Genomic DNA, 14,918 nt, shown 5'->3' on the forward strand with positions numbered 1-14,918 from the left:
CCCTGTTTTGTGACTTGATGGAGCCCTGATCTCTAATCCATTCTTCTTCTTTTCTGTCTCTGTCAAGTGGTCAGCCATTCTAACTTAAGTTTACCAGCAGATTCAATTCTCTAATGGCCCTGCTCTCAAGGACGCACCCCCACCACCCGCCTCAGCCCCACCGCCCCAGCTAAGCTCTCAGCTTAAAGTCAGTGCTTTAAGAACAAGGTCACCTGCCATGTGCTGGTACACCTTGCGTGCGAGGTGTACATGCCACTTAAAGGGCTGGTATTTATTTGTCCATCTTCAGCTCCTTCATCCCCAATCCGCCTTTTCGGCCACCATCCCTTCACTCAGACGATGATGTCATTTCTGTTTCTTTAAGAGAATGGAAGCTATCCAGCATGATCAGCCTCAGTTTCTGGCTGTTTGCTCAGCTCATCCTTCCCCTCCCGCTTATGGTCCTTTTTGGCCACATCTGTCATTCACTTCATTTCATCCCTTCTCTCCTAGTGATCCATGCTGAATCATGGAACAGACAACTCTAGCCCCATGTAACCACTGATCTACTTTCTGATTCTGTAAATGAGCCCATTTTTGATATTTCATGCTTTTGTTGTACAGTCACTGAGTCATGTATGACTTTTTGCGACCCCATGGACTGTAGCAAGCCAGGCTCCTCTGTCCTTTACTGTCTCCCAGAGTTTGCTCAAATTCAGGTCCATTGAGTCAGTGATGCTCTCTAACCATCTCATCCTCTGCCACCCCCTTTTCCTTTTGTCTTCAGTCTTTCCCAGCATCAGGATCTTTTTCCCAATGAGTGTGCTCTTCACATCAGATGGCCAAAGTATTGGTGCTTCAGATTCAGCATCCCAGTTCTTCCAGTGAAGGACTTTCAGTAAAGAGTATTCACTGTACAGTGAAGAATATTCAGGGTTGATTTCCTTTAGTATTGACTGGTTTGATCTCCTTGTTGTTCAAAAGACTCTGAAGAGTCTTCTTCAGCACCACAGTTCAAAAGCATCAATTCTTGGGAGCTGGTAGCTCAGTCAATAAAGAATCCACCTCGAGAAGATCCTGTGGAGAAGGAAATGGCAACCTACTCCAGTATTCTTGCCTGGAAAATTTCATGGACAGAGGAGCCTGGTGGGCTACAGTCCATTGATTTGCAAGGGTTGGACATGAATTAGTGATTAGGCATGTCCTTCTTTATGGTCCAGCTCTCATATCCATACATGACTACTGGCAAAACCGTAACTTTGATTATACAGACCTTTTTCATCAAAGTGATGTCTTTGCTTTTTAATATGCTGTCTAGGTTTGTCATAACTTCCCTTCAAAAGAACAAGTGTCTTTTAATTTCATGGCTGCAGTCACCATCTGCAGTTACTTTGGGGCCTAGGAAAGTAAAATACGTCACCGCTTCCACTTTTTCCCCTTCTGTTTGCCATGAAGTGATAGGATTGGATGCTGTGATCTTAGATTTTTGAATGTTGAGTTTTAAGCCTGCTTTTCAATCTGGTCTTTTCACCCTCATCAAGAGGCTCCTTAGTTCCTCTTCACTTTCTGTCATTAGAGTGGTATCATATGCATATCTGAGGTTACTGATATTTCTCCCAGCAATCTTGATTGCAGCTTGTGATTCTTCAGCCCGGCATTTTGCATGGTGTACCTTGCATATGAGTTAAATAAGCAGGGTGACAATATAGAACCTTGACATACTCCTTTCCGAGTTTGAACCAGTCCATTGTTCCATGTCCATTCTAACTGTTGCTTCTTGATCCACATACAGGTTTCTCAGGCAGGTGTGATGGTCTGGTATTCCCATCTCTTGAAGAATTTTCCACAATTTGTTGTGATCCACACAAAGGCTGGGGGGCTCATCTTCCATTGTCATATCTTTTTGCTTTTTCATGCTGTTCATGGGGTTCTTGCAGCAAGAATACTGGGGTGGGTTGTGATTTCCTCTTCCAGTGGAGCACGCTCTGTCAGAACTCTTCCCTATGACCCATCCATCTTCTGTGGCCCTGCATAGTGTGGTTCATAGCTTCATTAAGTTACTCAAGTCCCTTCACCATGATAAGGCTGTGATTGATGAACTGGGGATCAGTTCAGCTGAGTTCAGTCGCTCTTTCGTGTCTGATTCTTTGCGACCTCATGGACTGCAGCACACCAGGCTTCCCTGTCCATCAGAGCTCCCAGAGCTTGGTCAAACTCACCTTCATCGAGTCAGTGACACTATCCAACCATCTCATCCTCTGTCGTCCCCTTCTCCTGCCTTCAGTCTTGCTCAGCATCAGGGTCTTTTCCAATGAGTCAGCTCTTCACGTCAGGGGGCCAAAGTATTGGAGCTTCAGCTTCAACATCAGTCCTTCCAGTGAATATTCAGGACTGATTGCCTTTAGGATTGACTGGTTGGATCTCCTTTCAGTCCAAGGGACCCACAAGATTCTTCTCCAACACCACAGTTCAAAAGCATCAATTCTTTGGTGCTCAGCTTTCTTTATGGTCGAACTCTCACATCCGTACATGACTACTGGAAAAGCCATAGCTTTGACTAGATGGACCTTTGTCAGCAAAGTAATGCCTCTGCTTTTTAATACACTGTTGAGGTTTGTCATAGCTTTTCTTCCAGGAAGCCAGCGCCTTTTAATTTAATGGCTACAGTTACCATCTGCAGTGATTTTGGAGCCTAAGAAAATAAAGTCTGTCACTGTTTCCATTGTTTCCCCATCTATTTGCCATGGACTGATGAGACAATATGCCATGATCTTCATATTTTGAATGCTGAGTTTCAAGACAGCTTTTTCACTCTCCTCTTTCACTTTCATCAAGAGACCCTTTAGTTCCTCTTCACTTTCTGCTGTTAGGGTGGTATCATCTGCATATCTTAGCTTATTGATATTTCTCCCTGCAGTCTTGATTTCATCTTGTGCTTCATCCAGCCCAGCATTTCTCATGATGTACTCTGCGTATAAGTTAAATAAACAGGGTGACAGTATATAGGCTTGACATACTCCTTTTCCTATTTGGAACCAGTCCGTCATTCCAAGTCTGGATTCTAACTGTTGTTTCTTAGTTCAGTTCAGTTGCTCAGTCATGTCCGACTCTTTTCGACCCCGTGGATTGCAGCACTCCAGGCTTCCGTGTCCGTCACCAATTCCCAGAGTTTACTCAAATTCATGTCCATTGAGTCAGTGATGCCATCCAACCATCTCATCCTCTGTCATCCCCTTCTACTCCTGCCTTCAATCTTTCCCAGCATCAGGGTCTTTTCAAATGAGTCAGTTCTTTGCATCAGGTGGCCAAAGTATTGGAGTTTCAGCTTCAACATCAGTCCTTCCAATGAACATTCAGGACTGATCTCCTTTAGGATGGACTGGTTGGATCTCCTTGCAGTCCAAGGGACTCTCAAAGGTCTTTTCCAACACCACAGTTTAAAAGCATCAATTCTTCAGCACTCAGCTTTCTTTATAGTCCAGCTCTCCCATGGCTGGACTGGAAAAACCATAGCTTTGACTAGACAGACCTTTGTTGGCAAATAACGTCTTTGCTTTTTAATATGCTGTCTAGGTTGGTTGTATCTTTCCTTCTAAGAAACAAGTGTCTTTTAATTTCATGGCTGCAGTCACCATCTGCAGTGATTTTGGAGCCCCCCAAAATAAAGTCTGTCACTGTTTCCACTCCCAAGATTTGGTCCATTGGTCACTTGTTTTCTAAATATTTACTTTTCTTGGTTTAATTTCATGATATCTGTGGCCACTTCCCCCCTGACCCTCCCTAGATTAGTGTGCTTGTTTATTTAATGGCCGCTTACACAGCTGTACCTTCGGTTCTATTTTTGCATGTAACTCACCATGTCCATAGTGAACTCATTTTTTTTTTTTCCTCTTCCTTCCCTTGCGTTTGTTCTTTTAGTTTCTCTGCCCCATTTGGTGGCAGCACCTAAGGCAAAGCTGACTCTCCGTTTCCACCCAGTCATTCCCTAAGTCCTGCTGGTTTTCTCACCATCCCTGCCCTTGCTGAGGTCTTCCACTTCTCCTCCCTATACTCGTGTACCTCTTATTCATTATTATTATTATTTTATTTGCTTTTAACTCTTTTGCCACCTACTTGCCAGAATGCTCTGTGGAAAATATCAGTTCTGCAACTCAGGTCTGGTTTTCCTCATCTGCTAAGGTCTGAGCTCCTTCATGTGGTATTGATGGCCCTCTGCGATCTTGCCTCCTTGTGTAATTGGCCTGAAGTCTGAACACTTTCCTGCCACAAGTGTCATGCTCTGGCAGCAACCACAGGCTCTTCGTACAACATCTCTTCTGCCTGAATTCTAGTCCGAAGTCACCTGCTTGAATCCACGCCCGTCCTGAGCCAAGGAGCTTTTAGTTCAGGCATTCGTCATTTCTCCTCTGAACTAATGAAAGTGCCGTGAATCAATCTGTTTTCCTTCAGATTTGATTTCATCCTAATCCATTTATAACATTTTCTACTGAAATAATCTTCCAGGAATTCAGATGTGATTGTCTATTCCTCCATCCTGGAGTTCTGTATTGGCTTCCTCATGTCTTCATGATTTGGACATCCCCGCCTACCGCCCCCCCGCCAACTTTGCTACCTTTTATCCTTCCATAATTATTCAGAAGCCTTCTATTAACCAACCTTGTCAGTCTCAGTACCTGCCTCCTCCCCTGGATGCTTCTACCATATAAAACTACTTGTAATTTTTTGACTTGGTCTTGCTTTTTCTGTGACCACATGCCTTTGTGCAAATTGTATCCTTGCTGCCGCAAATGGTCTTTACCACAGGCCTTCCCTCTCTGCCTTGGTGTCTGCTGTCTAGCTTCTCCTTCAGAGTTGACCCTTGAACAACATGGGTTTAGACTGGTTCAGGTCCACTTATACACAGATATTTTTTTCCAAATAGTAAATACTGAAGTACTACACAGTCCCTGGTTGGTTGAGTCTGAGGTTGTGGAACCCTTGATCTGAAGGAACCGTGGATATCCAGGACCGACTGTAAGTTATATGCGGATTCTCAACTGCAGGAAGGGTTGGTGCCCCACCTGCTCCCGTCTACCACTGTCTAAAGACCAACTATCTACTGTTGAAAAAAATCTGTGTATAAGTGGATCCTCCCTGTTCAAACCATATTGTTCAAGAGTCAGTTGTACTTGCATTTTAAGGATGCTCTTTAATTTTAATTAATCAATTTTTTATGTCTGTTATTGAACCTTCATCATTTTAAGTCATACTTGCTTATTGTCTAAGCATATTGTAGGTGTTTTGTGTATGTGTGCTGAATAAACCACAAAATGGATGAAAAGGAAAACAAAGTTCCTCTCCAGAGATCATGTTTCATTGACACCGTACTTAATCCAACTTGCCAAGGAGCCTGACAGTGGGAACTGTAATCAGACTAAGTTTGAGAATATGCACCCTATTTTTTTTTTTAATATGGACCATTCTTTAAAGTGTTTATGGAATTTGTTACAGTACTGCTTCTGTTTTATGTTTCGGTTTTTTGACCCCAAGGCATGTGCGATCTTAACTCCCTGACCAGGTGTCAAACCCACACCTCCAGCATTGAAAGGTTCAGTCTTAACTACTGGACCGCTAGGGAAGTCCTGAGTACATGCACTCTTGATCTGAGGCCCATGTCTCTACTTACCAGGTTTCTGATCCAGTTGAGGGTAATTCCTATTCTAGCTCTGCTGTTCATTGACTGTCTCTGGGGAAGTCACATCGACTCTCAGAACTTATTTCCTCATGTGTAATTGTAGGGACTCCCTGCTCTAGTACTCTGAATACCGAGAAACACTAGGCGAAACATAAATATTATTATACAGCTGACCACACTTGAAACGTGCTGCTTCTTGTTTGTTTTGTAGTGTCCGAAAGACTGCTTATTTCTTCTATTTGTTTACTTAACAAAAAGCCTAATTATTCAAAGTGAAAGCAGTTATGTTAGTGGATGCTTCAGAAGGATCGGATGCCCAAATGATAGTTTCTGAGTCAGGTTTCTGTGTTTAAATCTGAAAGGAGCTAATTAAGTTTATTCTTTGTCCATGCTGGATTTTAAGTTCTCTTAGGTTAAAAGGAAAAAAAATTTTTCAGTAGTTACAAAAGTGCAAAGCTTTTCATGTCTGGAAGGAGGATCATATTTAAAAGATTTATATTGTTTGTGATTTGTGGCCATTTATGCATTTTTTTAACCTGTATTTCAAATAGTCAAAATCACTAGCAAATGAAAGTATGACTCATTAATAGCTTTTAATGTTTAAATTTTTAGAGAACTATACAATTACCATATCAAATTTGATTGTTTTAAGAGCCCATAGTTATTTCTTTCTAAAAGAAAGCAACAGTAGTTTGTCTAATCCAAAGGATGAGATGTTTTTCTAAGCAAAAAGTAGCTTGTCATAAAAACCGGTCCATTTTTTCCCCAGAGATCTGCTAAAGTAATTATAGTTTTAGGTTGAAACTGTAACATTAAAATAATTCTTTTATATTTCCTATCTTAAACATTAAACGAAAGAAATTAGTGATTTTGAGAAAAAAGACGGGGGAAAGAATTCCTATTTGGATAAAGTACTCTGCATGGAACCTTTAAAATTTTGATAAAATATAATTGGAAGTTCAAGAATAGCCTTCAAAGAGGTATCAGAGAGTGACCCAGTATTAAAATAGTTTAAGGATCCAAGCCCCTTAGTTTTTAGCAAACTATCAATAAATACAGTATTTATGAAGATAGTCAATACCATCGAGCACTTGGGTGTAGTGTGCTTTAAAACCCATTCTTGGACCACAGATGCCCCAGAATGAAGTATTGTTTGTTCGTAGCTAGTATTATGTGGTGTTTTTCTCTTCAGATATTGCTGGAGTGTCGCTACAGAGAAAAAATCACACTCCTCTGAGCCCTCTATTTCTGATTACAATGTTCTTTTGCTTGGGAGGAAACAGCCCTGTTTGGTTTAAATATTCAGGCTGCTCTCCCCACAGAGTTCCCTCTTTCCCCTTCTCTTTGCAGGGCCCCGGCATCCTGTTTTCACCAGGCCCGCTGTCTGCCCTGGATGAGTAATCGGCCTGGCACCTGGTGCATTCAGGCAGGCCTGTGCAGCGGAATCGTCACACCTAGTTATGTCTGCACACCTGATGTTTTATTAACCAGTATTGATTTTTTACCCAGGGGACTTTTTTTTTTTTCTTTCTGAAAAAAGGCAACCTTGCAGGAGTGAAAGGCATTGCAGGGGCTGAATTTCTAATGAACCCCTTCTTTTCCTTTTTGTGACTCTTTAATGTGGCTTCATATTTTAAGCACCTGATCTGAAATTTCTTTTTCAGCAATTCCATTTCAAGAAATCCTTTTAAATCTTGACTTTCCGTAAGGTTATTTTTTCAAGATGGTGCTGCTTGACTGAAAACGCTCAGTAGTGCCTGTAAATCTGAGCATTTTGTTCTAGGTTGCGATGAGGCAGGTTCACATGCAATGAAATACAGAGAATTTGGAACTCTTTGAGGACCTCTTAGAGAAATAAAAGGCAAGAGAAGCCTCATGTCTTATTTCAGGTAGTTCCTAAAGTTTCTTCTCGTTTCTTTAGGGTTAGTTCAAAGAATTAAGTAGCCCTGGGAGTTATGCTCTAGTGTTTTGTGTCATACTATGAATATGTATCTCAGCAGTTATTTGTGTGACAGAAAAGGATTTTTTTTCTTTTTTGCATTCGAAAATGAACATTGACAATATCTTACTTTGAGTGAGGTGTTCTAATGATGATAGTATAAATGCATCAGAGTTTTTGCGTCTCTCAATAGGGCATGGATTTTCCTTTCTACACAAGAATACTTTGTTGTGTGTGCATGTCTGTGTGTGTGTTTGTTGAACTTAAATGATAGCACAGATTTACACATTTGCCGTAAATGAAGGGGAGTTTCTTAATCATTCTCTTCAGACGCTGAGTTAACCATAGGTTGAGCGTGCTTTCACAAATACCTTTTAATTTGCTGCCTCAGTCCATCAGGCACTGTGTACAGACTGCATGCGCACCATGCAGTCAGTTGCCAGCGGACGTGGGTCCTCATGAGTCATTCTGACAGCTAGCTTGCACGATCACAATAAAGTAGGCCCTGTTCTGCGATTTCCCTGAAGCTGGAAACAAGCCTTCTCGAAGGAATGTGTATCTTCCACGGCATTGCAGATCACTTACGCATTAAGTGTCTTGACTTTGCAGATGGTTTAATTGCTAATTGTATGGATGGTCCATTAAGAAAATGACCCCTCTACCCCTCTGTTCTTCTTACAGTTCTTGGCACTGGGCACACATTATGGCAAGGTTTATTTACTTGATGTCCAGGGGAACATCACTCAGAAGTTTGATGTAGTAAGTATCCAGTATAAAATAATGTGTGAACTGAATTTCATGCTAAAATTTGTGCTTTGGAATATTTGTTTTAGCCATTTGTTTTAAGAGCATAAAGAAAGGGTCATTATCAGTTAAATCTGAGTGCTAAGAGTTCTACTCTAAACTTTATAGCCCATGCTAAAAATTTTAAAGGTGAACTAAAAAAGAGAGAGGTCTATTTATAGGTATATACATACACACATTGTGTATTTTCATTGGTATCCTCTATATAAATCCTTTTAAAAATGTATTTTTTATGAATCTGTTTAATTGCAGATCTTTAGGTAATTGTAGCCATCTATTTGGCTTTAAATGGAGCATTTAAAATACCCCTATGTGTGTTCATTTTAAATTGTAACAATGTGGGATATCTAGGTGGATTGCTATTAAAATAAAAAATATTACTTTTATTGGTGATACACGGTGCTGATTTACATAGCCAGGGGTGGGGTGGGGTGGGGGCGTTGTGGAATCCTTGCGGTGTGAAGCCCCTCATTTGATGACTAATGTCAGTTGTAAGAACATGCACCATCATCTTCTCCAGATGCCAAATGTAATTGAAAATTGATTGATCACCTTGATGATTCAGTTTATCTCTTCTAAATATATAAAGCTAATATTTTATGTGAATGTTTTGAGGGTTGAACTCTTAGGGAATTATATTGATTGAAAGAGAAGAGCCAGGCTTTTTATTTAACTGTGATTTGGAATCACCGAGGATGAAAGCAGTGTTGAATTTGAAGCTTCATTTTGGTGTTTAAGATGGGCCTTGAAAGTATCAAGTATCCAAGGCTGTGAGAATGTGAACCTTTGGGATTAAAAAGGTGATGATTTTAGGGAGCAGATATTTCTTTTGTGGAGAAAGACTCAGCACTTGTTGAAAGATTCATCATGAGGAACTGGTATAGTTTACGAAGGAGACCACAGTTTCTAAAGCTGACACACTGTATATGAAAGGTTTCAGGGTGCTTTGTTTTGCTTTAAGAGAACCACAAATAATGAAGGAATCCTTGGAATTTTTGGAATAGTCCAGGGAGAGAAATTGGAGAAGGCAATGGCACCCCACTCCAGTACTCTTGCCTGGAAAATCCCATGGATGGAGGAGCCTGGAAGACTGCAGTCCATGGGGTCGCTGAGAGTCGGACATGAGCAACTTCACTTTCACTATTCAATTTCATGCATTGGAGAAGGAAATGGCAACCCACTCCAGAGTTCTTGCCTGGAGAATCCCAGGGACAGGGGAGCCTGGTGGGCTGCTGTCTATGGGGTTGCACAGAGTCGGACATAACTGAAGGGACAGCAGTTAGGGAGAGAAATATGCACTTTCAGATTGATGTCCATGCTGTCCAAGGGACTCTCAGGAGTCTTCTCCAGCACCACAGTTCGAAGGCATCAATTCTTTAGTGCTTTGCCTTCTTCATGGTCCAGCTCTCAAAATCATATGTGACCACTGGGAACACCATAGCCTTTACTATACAGACCTTTGTCAGCAGAGTACTGTCTCTGCTTTTCAACACACTGTCTAGGTTTGTCCTAGCTTTCCTGCCAAGAATCAAACGTCTTCTGATTTCATGGCTACAGTCACCATCTGCAGTGATTTTAAAGCCCAAGAAGAGGAACTCTGTCTCTACTTCCATGATTTCCCCTTCTATTTGCCATGCAGTAATGGGGCCATATGCCATGATCTTAGGTTTTTTTTTTAACATTTAGTCTTAAGCCAGCTCTTTAATTCTCCTCCTTCACCTTCATCCAGAGGCTCTTTAGTTTCTCTTCACTTTCTGCCATTAGAGTGGTACCATCTACATATCTGAGGTTGTTGATGTTTCTCCCGCATATTTTGATCCCAGCTTGTAACTCATCCAGCCTGGCATTTCTCATGATATGCTTAGCATATAGGTTAAACAAACTGGGTGACAGCAGATAGCCCTGTGGTACTCCTTTTTCAATCCTAAACCAATCAGTTGTTCCATACAGGGTTCTAACTGTTGCTTCTTGACCCACATACAGGTTTCTCATCCATTAAAACATGAGCTGGTGCTGGGCAGAGCTCTCTTCACTTTGAAGAAAAAGCTTGCTTGGGTGCTGTCTTAAATTTCCAGCTCCAGTTTAATGATTCTGTTAACACTCTGCTTCTAAGTAAGTCTTTTTAATATTGTATAGAAACGACTTGACTCCTAAGGTTCACAAGACAGACACCGCTGGTTTCATGGCCAAAAGAGAAACCAGGAGAGACGCTGTAGGAGTTTATTCATGTTTCCTTCCTTCCTTCCTTCGTGTAGGCTTCTTGTCTGCTCCCTATAAGCCTTCAGCTTTATCTTCTCTGGTGTTAGTTTTATGTCAGGTATATTCTACATCCTTTTCCAGGTAATTCCTGGTTCTCTGTATTCAGTCCTGCCCATATGACATCTTTGAAATTTAAGTTCTTTATAGCTTGCACTTATTTTTTGGTAGGAGAGGAAGATGGTTTGGTGTTCTTGCTGTAGAGAAGTTTTTCATGAGCCCCTGAGTCTGCATGAACCATTACCGTATTAGGTATATGACTTTGAGGTGACAAATTTCAGAATGTCATATTTTGAAAGGAGCCTTAATCTTCACCTTCTCATCTCAGATGAGTTTTCTGCTTTGTTATTTTATTTTCCCATTTCTGATGATGTGGTTGCTTGGGGTGGGTGGGGCTCTGTATCAGTGCTGTTGAAAAAGCATTCAATTCTAAAAACACCATTATGGCTTTAATTTGTAGATTTTATTTGCAATGATTGCCATATTCAATCAAGAATGTTTTCTTCATTTGAAATGCAACAAGAGTGAAGCAAGTATTAAATTAGTGAATTACTTCTAGGTGAAAGTAATTTAAACAAATTAAAATTAGATAAAATAATACCTTACACTTGCATAACACTTTTTTTATTTTCTCAAGAACTGTCTCTTTAACCCATTCATTGTATTTATAGTTTTTGATTGAAGTAATGAAGCAGTATTCACAATTCTCATCTATTGATAGGGTTTTGTTTGGGAGAGGATGGGGACATAAAAGAATCTTTATTTTTAAAAGATTTCCCAAATGATTCTGCTATTTGTATTGGAATAGAGTCATTGCATTAGGTGCTGTATAACTTTACTTTAAATGTATATGATATAAAAGAAGAAATAACTAAACAAATCATTCTGCATGTTGAAAGTGATTTGCTTTCCCATTAATATTTCAGGAGAAATACTGATTAGTAGGTTAACTCTACAAAAGCCAAGCAAATGGCTTACTAATGACTTAGCAGTTCCACTCCTAAGTACACATTCAAGAAAACTGAATCCAGTGCCTATGTCCCCCCAGATATATATGTGTAGAAGAATGTTAATAGGTTAATTTGTAATAACTCCAAACTAGAAACAACCCAAATGTTTGTCCATAGTAGAATGGATAAACCAATGATGGTATATTCTCAGTGATTAAAAAGAAGAAACTATTGCAACACGCAGAAACATGAATGAATTTTACTGTCTTACTGTTCAACCAAAGAAGCCAGACACAAATGTGTACATGTTGCATGATTCCATTTATGATGATCAAGAGAAGGCAAAAATCACACTATGGTGATAGAAGTCAGATTATGATTTGACCTGGGAGAGAGCACAGGTAGAATCTTCTGAAGTATTAATAGTTGTCTCTATCTTGGTGGTTTCCCAGGTGTGTACATGTGTAAAAATCACTGAACCACATATCTGAGATTTGTGCACTTTATTCTGTGTGAGTTATATACCTCAGTAACATGCACACGCACCGGAGGTACTCCACACGTGTGTGTCTCTCTGACCTTGAGCGGTGCTCAAATTATCCTTTGCCTGTTGAAGCAAGCTTTTCCTCTGCTTGTTTCTAAATACCAGCACATTTTCCAAGTTGGTAGCTTGTTCAGAGATCTTTATATAAATGAATCACACCACTGAGATTTTTCTTACACTGTATATTCTTCTATCATTACATGAAAAGGTTGATCGAGAGGAGCCTGTGCTACCCACCCATCTGTGACTCTTTGTTGATCAAAAGTGAAAACCACCAGGGTGATGGTTTATTTTGCATGTTGATGTTGAGATTTCAATACATCTGAAAGGATACTCATTAAAATGCTTTAGTCACATGTGTGTTTTTAAAAGATTTTATCCCTAGGTATAACTTTATATTAATTCAGATTGAATTGATAAAGTTCACTTTTACTTAACTCACAGATTAAAAATTAAAATAGGCCTAGCTTCTCAGGTAAAGGGCTCAAGTTGCTTACAAAATTGCCTGCTTGAATATGGATCAGATCATATTCTCCTGAGTAAAAGTTGTCTTAATTGCTTATACAGTGTATGACATATGACTTCAAAATCCTTAGAGAATCTCAAATTCCTTTTAAGTTCCCACATGGTGTCCATACCCATATGATGTCATTAATCATAGTAGTTACTTTCTCTTTAATAGCCTTCTTAACTGTATTAATTTGTTGTTGTTGTTCAGTCTCTTGGTCATATCCAATTGTTTGCGACCCCATGGACTGCAGCACGCCACGCTTTCCTGTCCTTCACTATCTACCAGAGTTTGCTCAAACTCATATCCATCGAGTCAGTGATGCCATCCAACCATCTTGTCCTTTTCTCCTGCCTTCAGTCTTTCGCAGCATCAGAGTCTTTTCTAATGAGTCGACCCTTTGTGTCAGCTGGTCACAGTATTGGAGCTTCAGTTTCAGTATCAGTCCTTCTAATGAATATTCAGGGTTGATTTCCTTTATGATTGACTGGTTTGATCTCCTTGCAGTCCAAGGGACTCTCGAGAGTCTTCTCCAACACCACAGTTCAATTAGGAATACTATGAAACAGCGAGCAAATTATTAAGTAGGAATACTTACTTTGAAGCAATGAGCAAATTATTTTTGAAGCCTTATTTCACGCATTTTAAATCTTTATTCTTCTAAGTGTGCCAGATGGAGAGCAAAGAACTCTACTGACCAAGCAAATCTCTGCTCTTTAGGTGAAGGCTCTTTTTTTGTTAAAAATAGAAAATGCAGAGGTTTGCCTCTCATGGCGCCATGGTAGGAAACATTAGTTAAGGACCTTTAAAGTGGATGGTTACAAAAAGAAAGGGATCGGAAAGCAAAGTAAAATTGAACAGCCTTACTGGGAAATTTATAAAGTTTATCTCTTGAAGAAATGGGCTCAGGGTTCTCTTTGAACTCCATGTAGCAGAGTCTATTGGTATTTCTATTCCTGTTTTTTGTTGTTGTTTAAAATTTTTTTTAATAAGAGTTGATTTACAATGTTGTTTTTCAGGCGTACAGCAAAGCAACTCAGTTACACACACACTCACATATATATGTATATATATTTCTTTTTTACATTCTTTCCCATCATAGGATGTTACAAGATATTGAGAATAATTTCCAGAGCTATATAGCTATAGAGTAGGTCTTTTTTGGTTATCTATTATATGTATATACACACGTATATATAGTAGTGTGTATATTTAAATCCCAAACTCCTAATTTATCACTCCTTGCCCCTTTGATGCCTGTGTTTCTTGTCTGTGTCTGTGAGTCTATTTCTCTTTCTTAAGTAAGTTCATTTGTGTCTTTTTTTTTAGATTCCTACATACAAGTGGTGTATTATTTGTCTTTCTCTGGTTTACATCAATTAGTATGATAATCTATAGGTCTATGTATGTTGCTGCAAATGGCATTATTCTGCTCCTTACTGCTAATATTGGTACTTTCTTTTGATCACATGAAATTAAAAACCTAGATTTCTGTGAAAACTAGCTCACACTGCAGTAACTTAACACCCCCCTAATTGAAAAAGCAAGAGAGTTCCAGAAAAACATTTATTTCTGCTTTAGTGACTATGCCAAAGCCTTTGACTGTGTGAATCACAATAAACTGTGGAAAATTCTGAAAGAGATGGGAATATCAGACCACCTGACCTGCCTCTTGAGAAACCTATATGCAAGTCAGGAAGCAACAGTTAGAACTGGACATGGAACAACAGACTGGTTCCAAATAGAAAAAGGAGTACGTCAAGGCTGTATGTTGTCACCCTGCTTATTTAACTTATATGCAGAGTACATCATGAGAAACACTGGGCTGGAAGAAGCGCAAGCTGGAATCAAGATTGCGGGGAGAAATATCAATAACCTCAGATATGCAGATGATACCATCCTTATGGCAGAAAGTGAAGAGGAACTAAAAAGCCTTTTGATGAAAGTGAAAGAGGAGAGTGAAAAAGTTGGCTTAAAGCTCAACATTCAGAAAACGAAGATCATGGCATCCGGTCCCATCACTTCATGGGAAATAGATGGGGAAACAGTGTCAGATTTTATTTTTGGGGGCTCCAAAATCACTGCAGATGGTGATTGCAGCCATGAAATTAAAAGACATTTACTCCTTGGAAGGAAAGTTATGACCAACCTAGATAGCATATTCAAAAGCAGAGATATTACTTTGCCAACAAAGGTCTGTCTAGTCAAGGCTATGGTTTTTCCTGTGGTCATGTATGGATGTGAAAGTTGGACTGTGAAGAAAG

General features: G+C 39.8%; 1 protein-coding gene across 2 annotated transcripts in view; it reads left to right on the forward strand.

Annotated features, from left to right (window-relative positions):
• VPS41 (VPS41 subunit of HOPS complex) overlaps positions 1-14,918 on the forward strand; it is a 225,180-nt gene that overhangs the window by 42,889 nt on the left and 167,373 nt on the right. For both annotated transcript variants that reach the window (XM_061414519.1, XM_061414520.1), the window contains exon 4: positions 8,274-8,351. In XM_061414519.1, the coding sequence (XP_061270503.1) occupies positions 8,274-8,351 (78 nt within the window). The remainder of the gene's footprint in view (positions 1-8,273; positions 8,352-14,918) is intronic.

Source organism: Bos javanicus, chromosome 4 (genome assembly GCF_032452875.1).
Source record: "Bos javanicus breed banteng chromosome 4, ARS-OSU_banteng_1.0, whole genome shotgun sequence".
NCBI classification, from domain to species: domain Eukaryota; kingdom Metazoa; phylum Chordata; class Mammalia; order Artiodactyla; family Bovidae; genus Bos; species Bos javanicus.